The sequence below is a fragment of the Mustela nigripes genome, chromosome 9, assembly GCF_022355385.1.
Source record: "Mustela nigripes isolate SB6536 chromosome 9, MUSNIG.SB6536, whole genome shotgun sequence".
NCBI classification, from domain to species: Eukaryota; Metazoa; Chordata; class Mammalia; order Carnivora; family Mustelidae; genus Mustela; species Mustela nigripes.
Window position 1 is genome coordinate 1,290,843 of NC_081565.1, and position 20,258 is coordinate 1,311,100.

At 65.1% G+C, this 20,258-nt stretch overlaps 1 protein-coding gene across 4 annotated transcripts; it reads left to right on the top strand.

Moving 5' to 3' along the window:
• The first annotated feature begins 210 nt into the window (after positions 1-210).
• On the top strand, positions 211-19,833 carry SNAPC4 (small nuclear RNA activating complex polypeptide 4). 4 transcript variants are annotated; one of them, XM_059410324.1, is made up of 25 exons: positions 211-280; positions 921-1,059; positions 1,782-1,828; positions 2,740-2,907; positions 3,056-3,181; positions 3,701-3,779; positions 4,138-4,219; positions 4,979-5,083; positions 5,169-5,241; positions 5,591-5,755; positions 8,304-8,451; positions 8,612-8,718; positions 8,835-8,901; positions 9,253-9,325; positions 10,513-10,607; positions 11,533-11,612; positions 11,926-12,402; positions 13,275-13,358; positions 13,494-13,734; positions 14,136-14,206; positions 14,662-14,772; positions 15,454-15,478; positions 16,019-17,679; positions 18,622-18,739; positions 19,621-19,833. In XM_059410324.1, the coding sequence occupies exons 2-24, from the start codon at positions 930-932 to the stop codon at positions 18,730-18,732; spliced, it is 4,326 nt and encodes a 1,441-aa protein (XP_059266307.1). In that variant the 5' UTR covers positions 211-280; positions 921-929; the 3' UTR covers positions 18,733-18,739; positions 19,621-19,833. The 4 variants fall into 4 exon arrangements, with proteins under 4 accessions (XP_059266307.1, XP_059266308.1, XP_059266305.1 ...); XM_059410325.1 differs by having other exon boundaries at positions 220-301; XM_059410322.1 differs by lacking the exon at positions 211-280 and having other exon boundaries at positions 776-1,059.
• Positions 19,834-20,258: the final 425 nt, after the last annotated feature.

Sequence of the window (20,258 nt, forward strand, 5' to 3'; positions counted from 1 at the left end):
CCAGCGGGGTCCGGCGACGCGGAGGTCACTGCCAGGGGAAGAGGGGGCGGTCCAGCCCCGCCCACCGTCCCCGCCCACCGTCCCCGCCCACATCCCCGGCCCGGGCCGGCGCTCCGCAGTCCCAAGGGCGGCCGCGCGGGGGCAGCACGTCCCGGCCCCGGCCCAGCGTGCCCCGCGCTGTGGCCGCGGGGCGGGACTTCCGGTCTCGCGGTCGCCGGAAGTGTGGGGGGCGGCGGCGCCGCGGAGGGCTAGGTCGGGGGTGCGAACGGCGGGGACGGCGGTGAGGCCGGCGGGGTCGGCGGTGAGGCCGGCGGGGCCGTCGCCGGGGAGGGGCCCGGGCGGGCGGGAGGCGCGAAGCCGGGACCGCGCCGCGGCGGAGGCGGCCGCTGGGCTCACGGCGGGTCGGGCTCCCAGGCCCCCGGCTCCGGCGTCGGGCCGCGCTCGCGAGGCCGCGGGACCCTTTCCCTGCCGGCCCCCCGCACGGGCGCTGCTTCAGGGAGCAGGTCCCGCGGGCGCCCTGTGGGTGCGGGAGCCCCGCCGCGTGTCCCCGGGGCCGGCCGTGCCTGTGCTGCGCGCCGGGGCCTCGCCCGTGTGCGCTGGTGACCCGCGTCCGGAGTCCGGAGCCTGCCGCGTCGGCCCCGGTGCCCGTGCGGCCGTGGGAAGACGGGCTCTGCGGCCCTGCCGCTGCCCGCGCCCCTGCCGCCCGCCGGTCACGTCCTCTGAGCGGGCCGGCCGCGTCCACATGGCCTCAGCGCCTGGGGAGCCGGCAGCGGGTGCTTGTGGGGTTTGGGGGCGTCCGGCCACGGCCCAGGCCCCTCCCCCACGCCGGACCGCCTGCTCTGGCCGGTTTCTGTTGTCCCCCCACGGCTGGCATGTGCGAAGGGCGGGTCTCTGAAGGCCTGGGGCCTGTGCCGCGGCAGGTTGAGGTCATGGATGTGAACGCGGAAAGAGAGAAGATAGCGAAGGAGATTGCAGAGCTCGAGCGGATCCTGGACCCCAGCTCCTCGGGCGCCGCAGTGGGCATCTCAGCATCCGGCCTGGGCTTGGATTCCGATGCAGGTGAGCTCTCAGGGGCCGCAGCTGGAGCCGGCCGGCCCCTCCAGGCCAGTGCAGTGCTCGGCCACGCTGACCTCGGCCTTTACTCCCCGAGGCGGCCGTTAGCGCTTGTCCTCAGAGGGCCGGGAGCGAGCGCGTTGTCCGGTGAGGACGGCCAGCTGTCCTCCTCAGTGGCCGGAAGGTTGCAGAGCTCAGCTTGTCAGTGGCCATCGTGCCGGGCAGCTGAGAGCCACCCCCACGCGCTGTCCTCTGTGCTTCCCTGGGCCCAGAGGCCCCTTGCACAGCTCTGATTGGGAACCTGCTCACGGGGTCAGAGTCTAGGAGAAACTGGGCCCTCAGGCCTCTCCGCAGCCTCGGGGGCAGCTCTGAGGCTGTTCCGCAGAGTTTCCAGCTCCTCCAAGCCCTCAGCCCTGCCCCTGCCCCCAACTAACTCCAGCACCCCTAGGACGGTGCTGGCCCCTGCAAGCGCTCCCTGCGTGGTCCTGGTGCATCTGCCCTCTCTGGGCTGACCCTGCCCTCGGTTCGGGGCCCGTCTTGCCTATTGGTGAATAGCGCTCAGCTGCTGGCTGCTGGGGATGCAGGTGCACTTCTGTCCCGAGGCCCTTCAGCCCTTCCGCTGCTGGTGGCCATCAGGAAGCGACCCTGTGTTGCACCTGCGCGTCGTTTCTGTGGTGGCTGTGGGCTCCTGTCGCCATCCCCTGCACAGTGTGTTTGTGTTCCCACAGATTCGCTGCCAGACGAAGACTCGGAGGCTGCGGGATCCCCAGGCTCGGTAACTACTGGCCTGAGCTGGCTGTGGTGCCCACTGAGACAGACGCCACCCATGCCAGTGCACCCAGGACCAAGGGGGGGTTGCTCAGAGCACGTTTCAGGTTTTCCGTGTCTTTGGTATTGCCGGTGATATGTCCCCAAGTATTTGTCACCAAAATTGAAATTGCTCCAGGATGACCTTCATCTGAGGCTCGGCATTCATGTCTCCTGGCTCTGCCGAGCTTCCTGATGCGTGTGAGCGTGGGCGTGGAGCCACACGTGGAAGGTTTCCGGCGTGCTTGCCGCCCGGGTCCGGCCCCGTGGTTGCTTGTCTGTGCCCCAGTTTCCAGCGTGCAGTGGGGCAGTCACAGCACAAGTCAGTCCTAGACGGTGCTCGGCACGTAGACCCTGCGTCCGGCCGGTTTTTAGTGCTACTTGTGTTTATTTTAGGATCACACGTAAAGTCGTCAGAGAGTTTTTATAGTTTGTTGCGTGTTCTTTCACGAAGGCAGTAGGTGCAGAATTAATTTCCGTGTTTAACGGCAGGATAGTGCCCCTGACGTAGATTTACTGTAGTTCCTCGCCCGAAGGTCCTGCTGGCCATCCTCACACGTGTTGTCCCCTGGTGGTGGTAAGGGCACAGGGGCCTGTCCTGAGCCTTGAGTGCTATGGAAACGCCTTTTGTGGAAAGAGGACGGTAAAGAGGTTCCTCGTACGTTCCCACCCGAGACGTATTCCCAGATGTTTCTTTCCTGTCTGAAGTTATGGAATGGGCACGCGCTGGACACAGTCCCACATCGGGGGTCTCCTGCTGGTCCTGGGACCAGAGCATGAGCTTAGATTCTCGTTGCGCTGCCCTGGGTCGCGGGCTGGGGGGTCGGGGGTGGCGGCTGTGTGCCTCCTTCCTCAGCAGCAGTTTCCTCCCGTAACCAGGAAGAGGAGCGGTGGGGTGAGGCCAGCAACGGTGAGGATGACCCCAAGGACAAGACCCTCCCCGAAGACCCAGAGACCTGCCTGCAGTTGAACATGGTCTACCAGGAGGTCATCCAGGAGAGGCTGGCGGAGGTCAGCCTCCTGCTGGCCCAGAACCGGGAGCAGCAGGTAGGACAGGTCCAGGCCCTAAGAACGCCCCTGGCCAGACACCCCAGAACCAGGGCTTTGAGCTCTGCTCCCTGACTGCCCAGGTCCCCTCATCCGCAAAGGGAGTCACTGCCGCCTGACCCCAGAGGGCCCCTTGTATCTGCCACAGGAGGAGATCCTGTGTGACCTGGCAGGGTCCAAAGGCCCCAAGGCAAAGGACGGCAAGAGCCTGCCCCCGAGTCTGTACATAGGGCACTTCATGAAGCCCTACTTCAAGGACAGGGTGACCGGAGTGGTGAGTGGCGGGGGCCCTGCTCTCATCGAGGAGGTTGGGGGTGGGCAGCAGGCTGTGTGGAAGGAGCGCTCATCTCCACAGCTGTGGGTGTTGGGAAATCCTGGGACTGTCCAGAATGATGCTCTCCACTCTCCTTAAACTCTCCTCGGTTGCCGGCGGTGAAAGGGTCTCCGGCCCTGGAGCGTGGCCTGCTAACCTCAGCTTCACAGATCATCCCCGGGGATATTTCCGTAAGAGGTGGCACCATGGGCAGGGCAGCTTGGACGAGTTGTGCCGGCCTGGTAGCGAGGTCCTGTGGAGCCGCCGAGCCCACCCCACACGCCTCTCGGCCCCCAGCCACTCCCCGGGGAGCAGCTCTGGCCCCAGGGGTCTGGTGTCGGGCCTCCCACGTGGCCGAGCTGCTCGAGGAGGCCAAGGGAAAGGCTCCAGCGTCCTAGTGGGGCCCAGAGCGACGTGCTTGGCCCGTAAGGTGTACGTACCTGGGTCCTGGCCACGACCTGACAGTGCTTTATCGGGCAGGGGCCTCCTGCCAACGAAGAGACTCGGGAGAAGGCCGCCCAGGGCATCAAGGCTTTCGAGGAGCTCCTGGTGACTAAATGTACGTGCCTCTGTTGGGTCTCAGCGCCCCAGCCCTGTCTCTCCTCAGACGCCCTCTTGCCGTTCTGTGAACTCCTTTGCGCCCTGACCCCTGGGACTGGCCCCTCAAAGCCCCTGCCTGGCTCATGCTATGTGGGGACCCCCTTTCCTACAGCTCACCGTCAGGTCTCCCTTTCTGAAAGCCCAGCCCCAGGGGCCAGCTGTGAGCTCGGGTCAAGGCGTCCAGCTCACTGGGCAGAGGGCCCCCTGCCCGCAGCCGGCCCCCCCGCCAGCCCTGTGGTCCTGGCCTGGTTGTGTGCCCACCACATCCTCGCATCAGGGTAGGGGAAGGCGCTGCTGACGTCGTCGTGTCTCGTCAGGGAAGAACTGGGAAAAGGCCTTGCTCCGAAGGTCGGTGGTCAGCGACCGCCTGCAGCGCCTGCTTCAGCCCAAGTTACTGAAGTAAGTCTGAGCACAGCTGCGGCCGCCAGCCTCCCCGGTGACTGGGGGCAGTCCGGGCTGGATGCTTGGTGACAGCTACTCCGTGTGGCCACGTCCCTCCGCTCGAGCAGGAGAGGCGCTGATCCCTGGGACTTTCCCCCAAAGAGGCATCTGTGCTTGAGGTCGGGTGTGCAAGACCCAGGCAGGCCCAGTCGTGCAGTCGTGCTGCTGGGGCAGTTTCTCTGGTCTGAATGCGGATCGTTCATGAGATGGTCTTTTTACGTTGTGCTGGTGTGACACCATGTGACCATTTCACATGCACCTGTGGCTGGGCCAGGGGTCCCAGGGGCTGCCTCTGGTGTCACGGCTTGATGTGTGGGTCAGGATTTGTTTTCAGGGATGGTTTCCTCCTCCCTGGCCTCCAGAAGGGGCGACCACAGGCTTAAGTAGGCTTTGGCTTGTCGCCAGGCCGCCCGCAGAACCTCTCCCTGCATACTGCCCAAGGCGGGCAGCTGGGACTCTGGCCAGTAGTCATTACTGTCTGGGCCTGATGCGAGCATGGTGACAGCCAGGAGAGGGAGCGCCGCTGCTGCCCGTGGGCAGTTTCCTGCTTGAGGTCGGAGCCAGGCTTTGGCATCCGCTCCCTGACACATGGCTTTATCCTGTGCAGGACACGCGTGCTGGTCCTCAGGAAGCCACGCTGGCCCCAGCACGCCCACCCCTACCCCCCAGAGTGCGGCCCTGATGGGGGTGACTCTGGTGTGTCTGCCTGCCCCGTAGGCTTGAGTACTTGCACCAGAAACGGAGTAGGGTGACAAGCGAGGCAGAGCGGCAGGTCCTGGAGAAGCAGAGCAAGGAGGCAGAGAAGGAGATCCAGGAGATCCGGTGAGCTGCGCCTTCCAGGGAGGGTGTGGCCTGGGAGAGCTGCGGAAGGCCTGGCGTGACCCTGGCCGCCTGTCCCTTCCGCCAGGCAGCTCCCAGAGGAGACCTTGCTGGGGAACAGGCTGGACGGCCACGACTGGGAGAAGATTTCCAATGTCAACGTGAGTGGGGGCAGCACTGGGCTGGCGGCTCACGGCCGTCCTGGCAGCTGAGGGCAGGGGCTGGGATCATCGGCAAGGTCAGGTTCAGGCAGTCAGGCTGTGTCCCCGGTGGCCGCACCTGCCGCGAGACCTTGGGCAACCGCATGTTGGGCCCGCCCCACTGGGGTGTGCTGCCTTTTCTGAGGCAGACGAGTGGGAAGGTTCAGGCTTTATGCTTGGAGCCGAACCCCCACTTCTGGCTGTGTGAGTCCTGGCAAACTGGACGGGGATCCCACTTCTTCCCGGGTGCCCAGCCGCCAGCTGTCCGTGAGCGATGGCCCCTACAGGTTGGGTTTCTCTGCCGGTGCAGTTCGAGGGTGGCCGCAGTGCGGAGGAGATCCGGAAATTCTGGCAGAACTGGGAGCATCCGAGCATCAACAAGCAGGAGTGGAGCGGGCAGGAGGTGGACCAGCTGAAGGCCATCGCAGCCCAGCATGGCCACCTGCAGTGGCAGAAGATCGCCAAGGAGCTGGGGGTGAGGACTGGAGGGGCCTCGGGTGCAGGTCGGGGAGGCTGGGCAGGTTTGGGGTTGCCACGGGCCACGGGTCACAGCCCAGCGCTGGGAGCCTGCAGATTTCTTCATCCTGCCGCCCTTGAGGGTGTGGCTGGCAGAGAGGACAGCCTCTCCACCGCTCTCTGGGCTGAGTCTCTGGAAGCTTACGGTTCCTCAGCCTCCGGTCTCCGAGTGCTCACCTGCCCTCCACCTCCCTCCCAAGGCCTGTCTCTGGCTTCCTTCTGGAGCCTACCTCGTTTTTATCCAGCTCAGGAGTTGGTTCTGATGGGTTCTGAGAGGAGCACTTTTCCCAGTTTTCTCTGGGCTCTTGTGCTGTTTCTAAGGTGAGGACCAAGGGCTTCACTTGGCCTGTTTGCGCCGTGCAGGTGTTGGAGGCTCGCTGTGCTGAGAACGGCTCTCTGTGGCTCTCGCCGCCTCTGTGGGCCTTAGCGTAGGGAGGTGCTTCTCTCGTCCATGCTCAGGCATCTCCGGAATCCTTCAGGTGGTGCCCTGGTTTGAGTTTCAGCGGCGTGGCCTGGGAGGCTGAGGAGTGCAGCCCCGTTTTTGAGCTGATCGCTGCTGCGGACAGGCAGCGCGATCACCGCGAACTGAGCTAAACTGAACTGAAGCCAGAGACCAGTGTAGACCCCGAGGGTGGCAGATGGCCTGTCTGTCCTGCTGAGCTCGGTCCGTAGAGCTGCTCGGTCAGAGCGCCATGCCGGCATCAGAAAGGCATGGTCCGTCCCCCCACCCCCGACCCCCACCGTGTCTGCTGGCCACGCTCCGCACACGGAGCCGCTGAGGAAGCTGGCGCACGCGCACTTAGGCTGTGTACTCTCAGTAAGTCAGGCTTAAAGTCGTTTTTAGTCTTTTTTAGTTTCTGGGGTTTTATTTAGTGCGTTGGTTGAGAACTGTGTTGGTTCGCAGTAAACCGAGAGGCAGGCACAGGGCCTCCCCGTCCGTCCGGCGCCCTCGCCATCGGCGCCCCAGCCAGAACGGCGCTTCCGTGTAACCCGGGATGGGCCTGTGCTGTTGCGCCGGCGCCTGAAGCCGACCGTGGCAGGCAGGGCTGTCCTGCGGGCTGGGTGCCCTGTGTGGGCGTGGGCAGGGCATGGGGACACGCTTCTGCGGGGTGGCCTCGCACACTCGGGTGCCCTGCCGGCCTCTTCCGGGATGGCCTGGAGCCGGGTCCTGCCGCGTGCAGCCCATCCGGACAGCCCCGTCCTCTCAGGAACAGGTGCTTCCGGGCCCTCTCCCGGCCTGGCCGCTCGTGGTGCTGTGGCGCTAATAACGTGCTGTTTTCTGGGTGGACATCACTTTGTCCCTCCAGCTGCTAAGGGCATCTTGGTCACGCTTGGGATCCGGTGGCTGGGAAGCTGCTGTTGAGGTCTGTGCGCAGGCGTCTGTGGAGATGTGAGTGCTCAGCTGCTCCGCGTAAACGCCAAGGAGCCGCCGCATCCTGCGGACGCCTGGTTCCGTCCTCCACAGTGGCCGCCCCATGCCGGGACCCCCAGCCACAAACGAGGGTCCTGCTGCCTTGTGTCCCTGGCATGTGGCGGCATCCAGGCTCCAGACATGGCCGTCCTCACAGGCGCGTGGCAGCGTCACATTCGCGTCTGCGTCTGTGTGGCTGAACATAGGACGCTTTCGTTCTCGCCCGCATGTCATTGCTGGCTTGGTGCCCGTGGAGACTTGTGGTTTATTTTTCATTGTTTTCTGATGAGTCTTAAAGACCGTCCTGTGCGTTTGGAATCACAGGCTTCCACGGGTTTTTCTCTCTGCGCCTCGTCTTCTCGCTGCCCTAATCTTGTCTTCCGCGGCCAGCAGGACTCTGTCCTCGCAACGGCCCGCTGCCCTGGTCTTTCCGGGACCGCGCTCTTGGCATCGTGTCCTAAAAGGTATCCCCACACCCAAACTTCGTGAGCCTGCAGGCTGCACGTGTCCAGCTGTATGTGTTCTCTGCGCCCCGAGGGTTTTCTTTAGGAGAAAAGAGTTCAAATCGAAGCACTGGTTTTCCTGTCAGGGCACGAGTGAGGGGACAGGCTTGGGCCCCACGTCTGCTGTGGACACTGGCGGCTCACGAGCCGGGCGGGCGCGCATGTGGGGGCCAGGCTGCAGTCCTCCCCAGAGCTCTCCTAGGACGGTGTCCCCCCCCCCGCCCCGACGTGCAGGCACCGCTCAGCCGCCCTCGATGGAGGCTTCAGGGAAGCTGGTCGGTGCCCAGCTTAGGGCATCAGCGCGGCCCCCGTGGCGTCAGAGGCACGTGTTCTGCGGGAGGCTCCACCCCCAGCTGCGGAACAGGGCATTTCCCTGAGGAGCCCAGTGTCGCTTTGGGGTCACGTGGATGCAGCGTCACAGGCTTTCAGGACGCGCTGTGTGTCTGTGAGCGCACAGACTGAGTGCTTCGTGGCCTTCTGGCCTCAGGCCCTCCGCTGTCCCCGCGGGGTCTGGTGGGAGCCGCTAGCTCACTGCTCTGAGAAGGGTGCATGCCAGTGACGCCCACTCTGCTTTGCTCTGGGGCCTCGGGAAGACCAACCGCAGCGCCTTCCAGTGCCTGCAGCAGTACCAGCAGCACAACAAGGCCCTGAAGCGCAAGGAGTGGACGCACGAGGAGGACCGCCTGCTCGCCCAGCTCGTTCGGGAGATGCGCGTCGGCAGCCACATCCCCTACCGGAGGAGTGAGTGCCTGCCTGGGCCCCTGCTGCGGCTCGCAGGGCACCCCCCCCAACCCGAGGCCCCGCCTGGGCAGAGGCGGCACGGTCGCGACCAGCTGGTGGGGCTGGAGGGGGACGTCCAGGGTCACCCACCCTCTACACCGCGGGTCCCGTCTGTCCCCAGTTGTCTACTACATGGAAGGGAGGGACTCCATGCAGCTCATCTATCGGTGGACCAAGAGCCTGGACCCCAGCCTGAAGAAGGGGTTCTGGGCCCCCGAGGAAGACGCGGTAAGTGGGCGGCCGCAGACACCCAGGGGAGCCGTCCCTGCCAAAACAGACTGACACGGCCTGGGGAGCTCGCGGTGGCCTGCAGAGGCTCACGTGTTTGCCATCCTGTCCTGCAGAAGCTGCTTCAAGCAGTTGCGAAGTACGGGCAGCAGGACTGGTTTAAAATCCGGGAAGAGGTGCCAGGTAGGAGCGATGCCCAGTGCCGAGACCGGTGAGTTGGACCTCTCTGGGGAGGGAGGCCTTGCTAGGGTCACTTCCGGGGAGGCCAAGAGGGTGGGCGAGCCGTCTGTGGCCCCAGATGGTCTGTTGGTGGAGGCTGGGGTGGTCGTGAGAGCCCTGCATACCCGGGGTGGCTGGTCGGGAAGCAGGATCCCTGTTTTTTCGAACCAGGCTTTTGTACAGGCACAAGCCACAGTGGCCCGGGGACATTACCCTGAGCCTGTGGCTAAAGTCCGTTTTCCAGATCCCTGACTGCAAGGTCTCTGGAAGGCCACCCGGGCAATCTCCTTTCTTCAGCCTGGCTTTTTGTAACAGTTCCTAATGACAGAGTCCACGTGTCGTATGACATGTTCCCGCGAGGGGTATGGTCCGGGGATCACTGTCGTCGGTGAGCTGTGCGGCTGTCACCCCAGGCACCTTCAGAGCGTGTGATTGGCCCCGGGGAAATGCTGTTTCCTCAACAAACAGTTGAGGGCTCAAGCCGGGCCTTTTCCGGAGAGCACAGGAGACCGGGCTCGCCGGCCTCAGTCGCTGTGGAAACACCAGGGCGGCAGCGATCTGGCACCTTGTGCGCCTCTGGACGGGCGCTTTAAGAGTGTGCCAGGGGGTGGGTGTAGATGAGAGCACGAAGCCGCACCCACGGAGGACAGCGTGAGCTTCCTCGGGAGCTGGCTGAGCCGCCGCACGGCCCCCAAAACCGGGCACCTGCCCGCGTGCAGTCAGAGCTGCGCCGCTCATAGCAGCCACATGCGGGAACAGGGTGTCTGTCAGCAGGGGAGCAGGTCAACAACAAAAGTTGTTTTGGGGTCGGACGGACGGTAGGGTACCTCTCGGCCTTAACGATGCAACCCAGGGCGGGCTCCTGGTTGGTGCGGTCAGTGGAATGTGCGACTCTTGATCTCGGGGCCGTGGGTTTGAGCCCCATGTTGGGTGTAGCGAAGTTTAAAAAGATACGTGGACGACAAAGGCCTGACGCTCCCCCTGTGGACGCACCTTGACGACGGGAGCCCGTACACAAGCATCTGTGTGGATGGGCATGCTAGTCACTCCTGGGTGTGCGCCTGCGAGTGGGGTTTCCGGGACACACAGGGCTGCCCTGGTCTCCCACAGCGGTGCACCCACGGGAGGCTCTGGGAGCTCAGCACCCCCGGCAGCTCCAGCCGGCGCAGGGTGGCAGGTGGTGTCTCAGTGGCTTCTGTCGGTGGCCCCTGGCGTTGAGCATTGGTGCGTGGACCGGCCCTTTGCATGTCTGCTCTGGAGAAACACCCATTTATACCGTGCCGCCCGGTCACGAACCATGTTGTCCGTGTGTGGTGGCTTTGTGTGCACGGATACGTGCTCGGCTGCTAGTCCCTCATCCGGAGCCGCGTCGCCGTGGCTTGCCCAATGGCGTCCTATAGACACGCTGAAAAGGTTGTTGACGGAATTCAGTTCATCTGAATTTTCTCTTTAGTCATGAGCTTTTGGTGCCGGGTCCCAGAGCCCTTGCCAACAAGGGGACAGCCGTGGGAGCGGGGACAGCTGCAGGAGGGCATTGTGGCGCCCAAAATATCCCCGTGTCGTTGCTGCCCGCAGGTATGTGCGGCGGCTGCAGGCTGGCTTGAAGAAGGGCCGGTGGGCCGCCAGCGAGGAGGGGAAGCTGCTCGAGCTGATCGGCAAGCACGGCGTCGGTGAGTCCTGGGCCTGCTGCCCGGAGCCCCCGGGAGCGCGGCTGGTGGCGACGCCAGCCCCTCCGGTCCCCGGCATCTCCCCAGCTTGGGGCAGCGGCTCTTCCGCCTTGTGCGCTGACGCGTGGTCGGAAGGGAAGGTTCGGGAGCGCCTTGGCTCCACTCCTCCCCTGGAGACGGCTGCTCCCGGCCGCACACGCCTGCCCGACCCACTCTGGGCCCGTTTCTGGGGCAGCTTCATAAAGCTGAGGCATTCGATGTGAGCTCCCGGGTCCCGCTGTTTCCCGCTTTACAACGTAGCATTGTAGTCATCCGTCGTGAACCTTCGGTCTTCACGCGTCCTGTGCCTTCCCGCTGTTGTCGACAGCACGTTCTGTCTTCCTGAGGAAGACCCCAGAACGGCCTCAGCTGCCCAACCGCTGACGCGCATTTCCATGCTTTCTCGTTTCGGCTCCAGAGCCGGCCTGAGTCTGCTCGCTGTGTGCGGTGTTTCCTAAGAACAGACCCGAGGTGTGGGTTTGCCGGCTTCGGGCACACGCGGAATGCTGACTGTGGCCCGGCGTCCCCCTGCTCTAAAAACAAGGCACCGGTCTTCTCCCGCCTGCGCTGTCGGGAAGAGAATAATTTGCAGTGTTTGGTGTAGACGCCGGGGTGTGGCAGACAGGCAGGGGCCGTCTTCACATAAACGCAGTTGGGTTCTTCCCTCCCGTCGTGCGTCCCCTAGACTCTTTCTAAAGGCCTCGCTGTGCGCTGCGGTTCGGAAACTGCTCTCCCGCGGGGGGCCGTGCGCGGCGGGCGTGCATTCTCCGGGAATGCGACGCAGGCCATGTACAGAGGCGGCACGCGTGCGAGAAGAGCCTCTCACTCAGGCCGTGAGCTTGTCGTCAAAGACTGTGGGAAGCAACTTCCACGCTGTTGTGCTTTATAGGTCACTGGGCAAGGATAGCGTCTGAGCTGCCGCACCGGACGGGCTCCCAGTGTCTGAGCAAGTGGAAGATCATGGTCAGGGTGTGTCTCCACCAAAGTCCGTCCCAAAGCCCCATCACCTGTGGGGCCACATCACTGCCGAGCGGGGAGTGGAAGAGGGACATCTGGTTTCTGGTCCTGGTGTCTCTTCTTCCCGGAAGCTGAGGGCAGAGAGCCCTGGCCTCTCCCGATAGCTGCTGTCCCCTCAAGGCAGTCAGGGGCCAGGGGGCCTGTACTCCCAGTGCTCCATGTCCCAGCCTGCTTGGGCTCTCCCCAAAGGGCTAGCCTGCCTGCTGGTTGCCCCTGGTCCGTGAGCCCTGGGCAGCCGAGACCTCCAAGTAGCCTTTCCCCACAGAAGAAGCAGAGTCGGGGGAAGAGGAGACGGAGGCCCCTCCGCAGCGTGCGGTGGAGCTCCAGCAGTGGGGACAGCAGCAGCGGGGACAGCGGTGGCGAGGGCGGAGGCAGCGGCGGCAGCAGCAGGGACAGTGAGGACTCGGAGCCAGAGGAAGCCCCGGAGGCCCGGGCGGGTGACCAGGAGCTCCCATCGGCTCAGCACACCGTGCCGGACATGGACCTGTGGGTGCCTGCCAGGCAGAGCACCAGTGAGCCGTGTGGAGGGGGAGCCCAAGGCTGGCCAGGACGCCGTGCTGCCTCCCCCCACCCTCCCAGGGGCTCCAGCGAGGCTCAGGAGAGCAGCAGAGCCAGTCGCCCCACTGAGGAGGCGGGCCAGGCAGACGCTCCCTCCGGGACCCACAGCACCAGCACGAGAGGCATCGGGTGCCCAGACTCAGCGGACACTGACGTCTCAAACTCAGAGGAGCCAGCACACAAGGTAGGCCATGGGCCCTGGTGCTGCGTCCCACTTGCTGCTCTGGGGTCGCGAAGCTGGAGCCGAGGCACTGCGGGCCGGTCTGACCTCACATCGGTGGACTTCCTGGGTGCGGCAGAGCAGATACCCGTCCCGGCCCGATAGAGTACTCGCTTCTGGCTGTCTCAGGAGAGTCATGTCCAGAGCAGCCGCCCCTGTTTCCCCATGGGTTCGCTTTACAAGCCGAGCAGGGGAGCTGCTGAGGGTACTGCCTGGTGGGCCCACGGACTTGGAGCCGTTTCTGATCCATACATCCCTGAGCAGCGGCGGGGTAGGGGCAGCAAGCAGGGGGTGTCCTCCTGGCTTGCAAAAGGCCAGACACCTCCCCCGTGCAGGGTCCCAGTGTCCACTTGCATGGGCCCACCTTGTCCGGCCCCGTGTACGCCCGTCCGGTCCGTGTCCGCCGTGTCGGAGCCCTGGCCGCCTGCCTGGCTCCAGCTGCGCGCAGGGTTGCGGCGAGCAGGCCGTGTATGCTGGGAGAGGTCAGAGACTCCCCTCAGTGGCACCTGAGGGGACGGCAGGCTGTCCGAGCGTCTGGACAGAGTGTATGCACCAGTCCCCGCTGTGCGTGGCTTCTCTGCCACATTTGTGACCATCAGGCTCCTGTGGTGCCATCGGCAAGGGGCGCCAGCTGGAGAAGCAGGGACCTCCGCCAGTGCTGGCTGCAGCCGAGCCTGCCAGGCACGTGGGTGCCAGGCCCTTGGGACCCACTGAGGCCACCTCACTTCAGGACAGTTCCCACCACTCCGCGCTGGGATCTGGGTGCGGGGGTGTGCACGCTGCCCTGCGGGCCCTGTGCTCCCCACAGGCCCCGCCTCACGCCATCTGTCCCTCAGAGCGGGAGTCGTCTGCTGAAGGTGCCGCTGGAGACCGTGCTGCAGGTGCTCAGGACCAACACAGCCCACCGGCGCCAGACGCTGGTAGGGGCTGGCCCCCACCGCCACTGCCCTGGCGGCCCAGGGCTCCTCCCCAGTCCAGGGAGAAGGGGGTGTGGCATGGGCAGTCTGGGAGCCAAGCCTGGCCGGGAAGCCCAGGTGCCTTTCTTCCTTACTCAGGAGAAACTGAGGCAGCCGTGCCTGCTCAGCTCATCCCTGGAGACCAGTGCCAGTGACGGTGTGGCCGGGCCCCCTGTACGGCAGCTGTGGCACAGGACAATTGGGAGCAGGCGGCGGTGGCGGGGACATGCCCTACAGAGGAGGCTCCTTGAGCGTCAACTTCTGATGGCCGTGAGCCCATGGGTGGGTGACGTCGTCCTGCCGTGCTTCCCCCGGAGGCCTGCCACCGTACCCACCCGAGGTACTGCCCCTGGGCTCCACTGAGAGCCTCCTGTGGAGCCCGGGAGTGGGGAGACCCCGGGCAGATGGAGGGTCACTCTGCTGGGACAGGGAGGTGCATAGGGAGGTCCCCTCGGAGGGCTGATTGGGTTTTGTCTCCAACCTGACTAGCCCAGGGGAGATGGTCTGGGATTGACCAGCATTCAGGCCTTAGCTAGGGTCTTCTCAGGGCTCAGGCGCACAGTGCCTGCGTGCAGGTTTCTGGAAAGCTGTCTGGGGGGCTCCGAAGGCCAGTCAAGGTCAGCCTTCTCTCCGGGCTCCTGCCCTTCCTTCTGGCTGAGCGTGGTGGCAGATGGATGCAGGGTTCTCTGGGGCCCGAGACGAGGGGCCTTGCTAACCACACACGCACGCTCGCTTCCTCAGCCGATGGCATCCGGAAGCAGCTGGAGGAAGCCCGGCTGGCCAGCACCCCTGCGTTCACCCTCTTTATCCAGGTGAGGAGTCCCGTGAGGCAGAGCCTGCCTCGGGTGAAGCCGGGCCCACTTCTTGAGGTCTAATTCTCTGAAGGTTCAGAGCCTTGAAAGGGTCTTTCAGTGGCCTGTGATGCTTGGCAGGCTGGTCCCTGTGGAAGGGGCAGCCCTGTCCCTACCACCATCAGTTAAACTCCTTGAGAAGGGACGGGGTGCTGGGAAGTGTGGAAGCTTGGGGGACGCACACCCCAGCCCGGTGGGGGCTCTGCTCCGATGCCCCCAGGCCCTGAGGCCAGGCAGGGCCTGAGCGAAGGCGTCGTGGTCTTCAGGGCCTGTGCCAGCCTCCAGACCTCCCCTGAGTAGTGGTCAGAGCAGGCTCAAGTTCGGTTACAGACGCCCTCATCATCTCAGTCCCGGACAGGGAGGGGGGTGGGCTCTTGTCCGGCCTGTGCCATGTGCTCATCACACGCGTCCCGCAGTTGCTCCAGATCGATACTGCTGGCTGCATGGAGGTCGTTCGGGAGAGGAAGGCCCAGACTCCTGCCCTGCTCCAGACTGGCGCTCGGGACCCAGCGCCTGGGCTGCTGCAGGTGAGGAGCGGGAGTGAGCACTGGGCACAGGCTCACCTGGCCTGTGTCACCCCTTCCTCCCCTTCCCAACACCAGGAAGTACGGGACAGGACGTGTTCTTGGGTCCCTAGAGGCAGGGCCCGTCCCTGAGAGCAGCCCTGCTGGCTCTTGGCCCCCTTGTGCCGGCCCTCCTGGGAGGTGTCTCCCTGTCTGCCTGCGGTCCTGAGGGCGTCACGACACGTCCACAGGGGCAGAACCAGCGCTGGTACCGCATCGGCCCTGCGTGGAGGCTTCCGAGCCCTTGGGCATCTACTGTTCTGGGCATCGGCCCTGCTGGGGTGGGATGCCAGGCATGGGGGTCTGTCAGCGAGAGGCCGTGTACCTGGGTCGTCACAACTGAAGGGAATGACAGAGTGACCGGGTTGGCCCTTTGGAGCCCCATCCAGGCCCCAGATCCCCCGAGTTCTGCCTGGAGAGCCAGGCCCCTGCTTCTCCCTCAGACCACACAGCCCTGACCCCACCATGATGAGCTCACCCAGTGGTTCCTGTAAGAGGATGTGGGGAGGGAGGGAGGCAGGCCTTGGTGCCCGGGGCCCCCACTCCCCCTCCCACTGCAGGTGAGGGCAGGAGGAGGGTCTTGCTGTGGGTGGAGAAGTGGGCCTGGGCCTGGGACTTCCTGAAGCGCTGGCTCTTGTGTTTCAGATGTCACCGTCACAGGACGCCGCAGGTACCGTCTGTCGCCGCTCTTGTTTTCAGCACCTAGCCTAGTGGGAAGGGGCGTTGTGCCTCGGGCTCTGAGCAGCACAGCCATGGCCTCGGTGACAGGTCTTGTCCGAGTCCCACGGTGGGGACAGTAGCATGCCTGCCAGGAGTGGGCGAGGCAGCTGCTCAGGCTCCAACCTTCCCTGCACATAAGCCAGCCCTGGGTGTTCGGGCCGCCGCCAGCCTCCACACACCAGCAGCATCATGCAAGGGTCTGGGGCCCAGGGAGACCCTGCGAGGCGGGTGGTGGTGCCCAGCAGTCGTGTTGGAGATACTGAAGGCCGGCACCCGTGTGCAGTACAAGCTGACCAGTGCCCAGCAAGCCCTACTGCCCTGGCCACGGCAGGAGCTCCGGGAGGTCTGGGAACGTGCGGATGAGATCCTAAGGCTCTTGCTCTGGGCCCCCAGCAGCCGCCCTCCCTCCCTGCGGGCCCTCCGCTGGGACATCTGGGAGGCCTGTGCACAGTCCACTCACGTGGAGGTCACCTGCACGTGTCTCCTGCAGGCCGCGGCCTCCGGAACCTGCCAGCGCAGGAAGCTGCAAGGCAGAGCACCAGCCAAAAAGGGAGCAGGGGGTTGCGGCCCTGCCGAGCTGAGTCCGGTCTGCAGGCGCCCCTGCCAGCTCTGTGCGGCCCCCGCCCCAAGCCCAAGACTGTCTCCGAGCTGCTGCGGGAGAAGCGGCTTCGAGAGGCCCGGGCCAGGAAGGCCGCCGTAGGCACCGTGGCGCTCCCGCCACAGCTGCTGCTCTCCCCACTCGTGCTCCAGCCCTGTCTCCCAGAGGCGCCCCCTAGCCCCGCAGCCTCGGGCCCGGCTGCCGCAGACCCTGCAGCCACGGGCCTGAGCGCGTCAGCGGAGGACAAGCAGCCCTCCTCCCTGCCCGTCGGGGCCCGCGGCCTGGCCTCCACAGAGGCTGCTCCCGCAGCCTGCAGAGCTCCGGTTCCCAGCCAGGCCCTGGGGAGCGGCCATCAGGGCGGCCCGGGACAGGCTCGGGCCCCCGCCGCATCCCGGAAGCCGCGCCTGCCGGAGGTGCCGCTCGTCCCCCCTGCCGGCTCCAGCCCCGTCCAGCTGCCCGTCCAGCCCCTCAGCCTGACGCCAGCTCTGGCCTCGCACCAGGGCGGGCCACACGTGGCAGCCGGCACCTCTCTGCCCGTCACCTGGGTGCTCACAGCCCAGGGACTGCTCCCAGTGCCGGCCGTGGTGGGCCTTCCTGGGCCAGCGGGGACCCCTGACCCCGAAGGACTGTCCGCGCCTCTGCTGCCCGCGCTGCCTGGGATGCAGGCAGGCCGGGGCCCCAGGCCCCCTGGGCAGAGCCACCCTGGGCGGCCCCCAGCCACCGTGGACACAGGCTCAGATCCTCCCTCTAGGACAGACCTCGCGACCCTTCCAAGGTTCTGCCCATCCCAAAGTTCTGTGGAAGTGGGCAGTGACGGGTCCCATGCCCGTGGGGGATCGTCCTTCCCTGGAGAGGCCCAAGCGGCCAGGGAAATAGCCGAGCCCAGGATACCCTCTCAGACCATGACAGCTGACCGCCCTGAAGCCAGACACCCCTCGTGCAGCCGGCTACCTCTGCAAGCGGGCACTGGCCCTGGGAGTGGCCCAGGAGGGACACCGGGGTCCCCAGGGCCAGGGGGACTCACAGGGCCTCTGGGCCTGGAAAGGCTACCCCCACCCCGGCCTGGGGCTGAGAGGGGTACCCTGGACCTGGACCTCCTGTCCCAGGAGAGTGAGGCAGCCGTGCGGGAGTGGCTGAGGGGACAGCAGGGGGTGTGTGTGCCCCCACTAGGGACCAGGCTGCCCTACCAGCCCCCTGCCTTGTACAGCCTCCGGGCCTTGTCGGGACTCCTGCTCCACAAGAAGGCCTTGGAGCAGAAAGCCACCTCCCTCACGTCCAGTGGGGCGGCTGGAGCCCTGCAGGCCTCACTGGGACAGGTGCACCGGCAGCTCCAGGACAGCCCGGCCTACCTGCTGCTGAAGGCCCGCTTCCTGGCCACTTTCACCCTCCCCGCACTCCTGGCCACCCTGTCTCCACACGGCGTCCCCACCACCCTGTCCGTGGCCACGAGGGCTGAGCCCGAGAGTGAGAGTGACCTGGAGGAGCTGGAGCTCAGAGATGGCTGCTCCGCAGGAGGTCCTCAGGCCGGGCCGGCGGCCTCTCTCCCCCCTCAGGTAGGTGGCCGTGGGCACAGAGGGCCCCCCCGCCCCGCCACCAGGGGCAGCGCCCGCACCCAGTCGGGAGTCCTGGCCCGCGGGTTGCTGAGGAGGAGGAAGCAGACTCCAGGTCTGCACAGTCTGTGGACGAGGCCCTGAGGCCAGTGTGGAAAACAGGAAGGAAGCTCTGTAGCCCCTCGGCCCCTCTTGGGGCCCCACCACATAGCCTCACCAGAGGGAGTGGGTTATTTTGGGTCCCGGCACCCCATGTGCACACAGACCCTCCACTGGGGCACCAGCTATGCAGAGGTGGCTCTGCGTGTCTGGGAACACCGAGATTCTTCCAGCCGCCAGCTCTGGCGCTGTGTACCCCAGAAGAGCTTTCTGAGCCACGGCTGCAGACTGCTTCCCTTCTTCCCTGGCAAAAAGCCTGACAAACACGGGAAGTGGTGGCCCCGGGGCTCCTGGCAAGGTGTCCTCTGGCCCTGTTCCTGGGGCCAGCAGGGGAGCTACATCTCTCACTGTGTGCCACAACAGGGAGGCTGTGGGGTCTCCTGCCGCTAGGACTCCACCTTTGTGCTGTCAGGACAGCAGAGGGAGGGCTGGGGCTGGGGCTATGGGAGGGAGAGCTTCCTGTCCCTTGTCCTGCCTGCAGGCTCTCTACTGGCAGTCACCTGTGTTCCTCGGCGCTGCCCTGCTGGCCTGGCTGGGAGAACCAGGACATGGGACGCTGGCTCTGGCGTCACCAAGGGAATTGGAGTCCCCAGGTGGGGATGCCCAGGGAGGGGGACATGTCTACACTTCTGTGGCTTCCATTCATCCACAAGCCACCCTATCTCCACAGGGACAGGTCTGGGGAGCCGTGTGTCCCTGGTGCTGCGGTGTCAGGACACAGCTTCCTCCCTGGCATGTTCTGCTGGGGAGTCACTCTTGTCCTTCTCTGCCTGGGTTCTGTTACAGGAAGCCCCAGACCCTGGGCAGGGCTCTTCCTGCCTAGACAGTTTAGACAACCTTGATGTGCTGAGAACTCGGCATGCCTGGCATGCCCGGAAGAGGAGGCGGCTGGTGTGAACGCAGGGTAAGCGCGGGCCTTCCCTGTGGCCATGCTCTGGGCGTGTGGGAGCCAATAGCAGTCCAGGTGCAGAGTAGGCTGGCCCTTTGGAGCTCCTATCAAGTGTGATGATCTTAGGTTGGGTGTGGGTATATACAGGGCTCTGGGATCTTGGAGGCCCTGGGGTGGGCCATCTAACCTCCCTTTGCCACTGGGTTCCACGCCTCCAGCTGTGGTGCTTCCTGCTTGCTAGCATGCGTGTGCCTCAGGGCCTTTGCACTGCTGTGCTGTTTGTCTTCTCTGTCTGTAAGGCTTTTCCCTTATTTCAATCATGTCTCTTCTGGTCAGTGGTCAGCTGCTCAGAGATGCTACCCGTGGCTTTTTTGAGGTAGCGCCACAGTCCCGGCACCCGTCTGTGTTGCTGGCACTCTCCTCTCTACACTTGACGTGTTTTATAAGTGTCAGCTGTGGCATGAATGTGCGCCCATGCAGGCAGTAACGTGGTTGGTGCTGCTGGGGCCTCAGTGTGCGGATGGCAGGCACCAACTAGGCACTCAGCACAGATAAGTTGAGTTTATGGGGTGGAGATCCCGTGGAGGGAAGGACGTCCAGGTCCACAGGTTCCCAGAGGTAGGAGTCGGCTCCTCTGAGCACGGTGGGGGCTGTGCCTGGAGAGGTCCTAGGTCTGGGACTAGGGCAGATGGGTCCACAGAGGGGATGCTGGCAGTGGGGGATGGGATGTCCCATGAGAAGCCCACCCAGGCTCCCGGGCCCGCCCTCAGCAGGGTCCCTGCATGGACTGCAGGTGGGCAGCCAGCCTGGTTCTGTGGGGCACGGTGCCTGCCTGTGCTTCTTGCCCTACAGTGCCATCTGGGGGTCCCCACCATCCAGGCTTCTCTGTGTTCCAGGATGCAGGAGCTGTGCTGGACCCTCGTGAGCCTACCCACCCAGAGAGCCCCGCACCGACGCTTCCGGAGAAACAGCCAAAGCAGCTGGAGGCTGGGGAGGCTCCACCAGCAGGGACCATGTGACCACAGGGGTTGGCTGGCCCTCGGGCACAAATTAGGACGTTTGAAGGAATAAAGGAATAGCTAATGTTTTTTATTAAAAGGCAAGCCCTAGGCTCTTGTGATGTCCTGAGAGACTGGGCGTGTGCAGAGGATTGGAGTCTCCTCCGGCCATGTCCGGAGCTGGCTGGCTGGGCCCTGAGTCTGAGGAGCCCCTTGAACCCCAGGCCTCAGTGTTGGGGGGGGGGGGCTTTCCACAAGACGCTCTTGTGCCTTGGACCGAGGGACCTGCCACGAGCTCCCAGGTGGCCGCTGGTCTTGGTGCGGCCACGGGGCCTAGAGCGGACCCACCGCACTGCCTTCTGGACCACACTGCCCACCGAGGTGGGTGCCTGGAAGCAGCGACAGCCTGGCTGCCCACAGAGCCCGCAGCGGCCCCAGGCCAGCCTGCCTCCCGTGCGGCTGCTGCTTGGCAGGAGCCCAAACCCCGGCCCCGCCACGGCTGAGGGACGCTCAGCTCTGGTCTTGGTGCGCAGCCT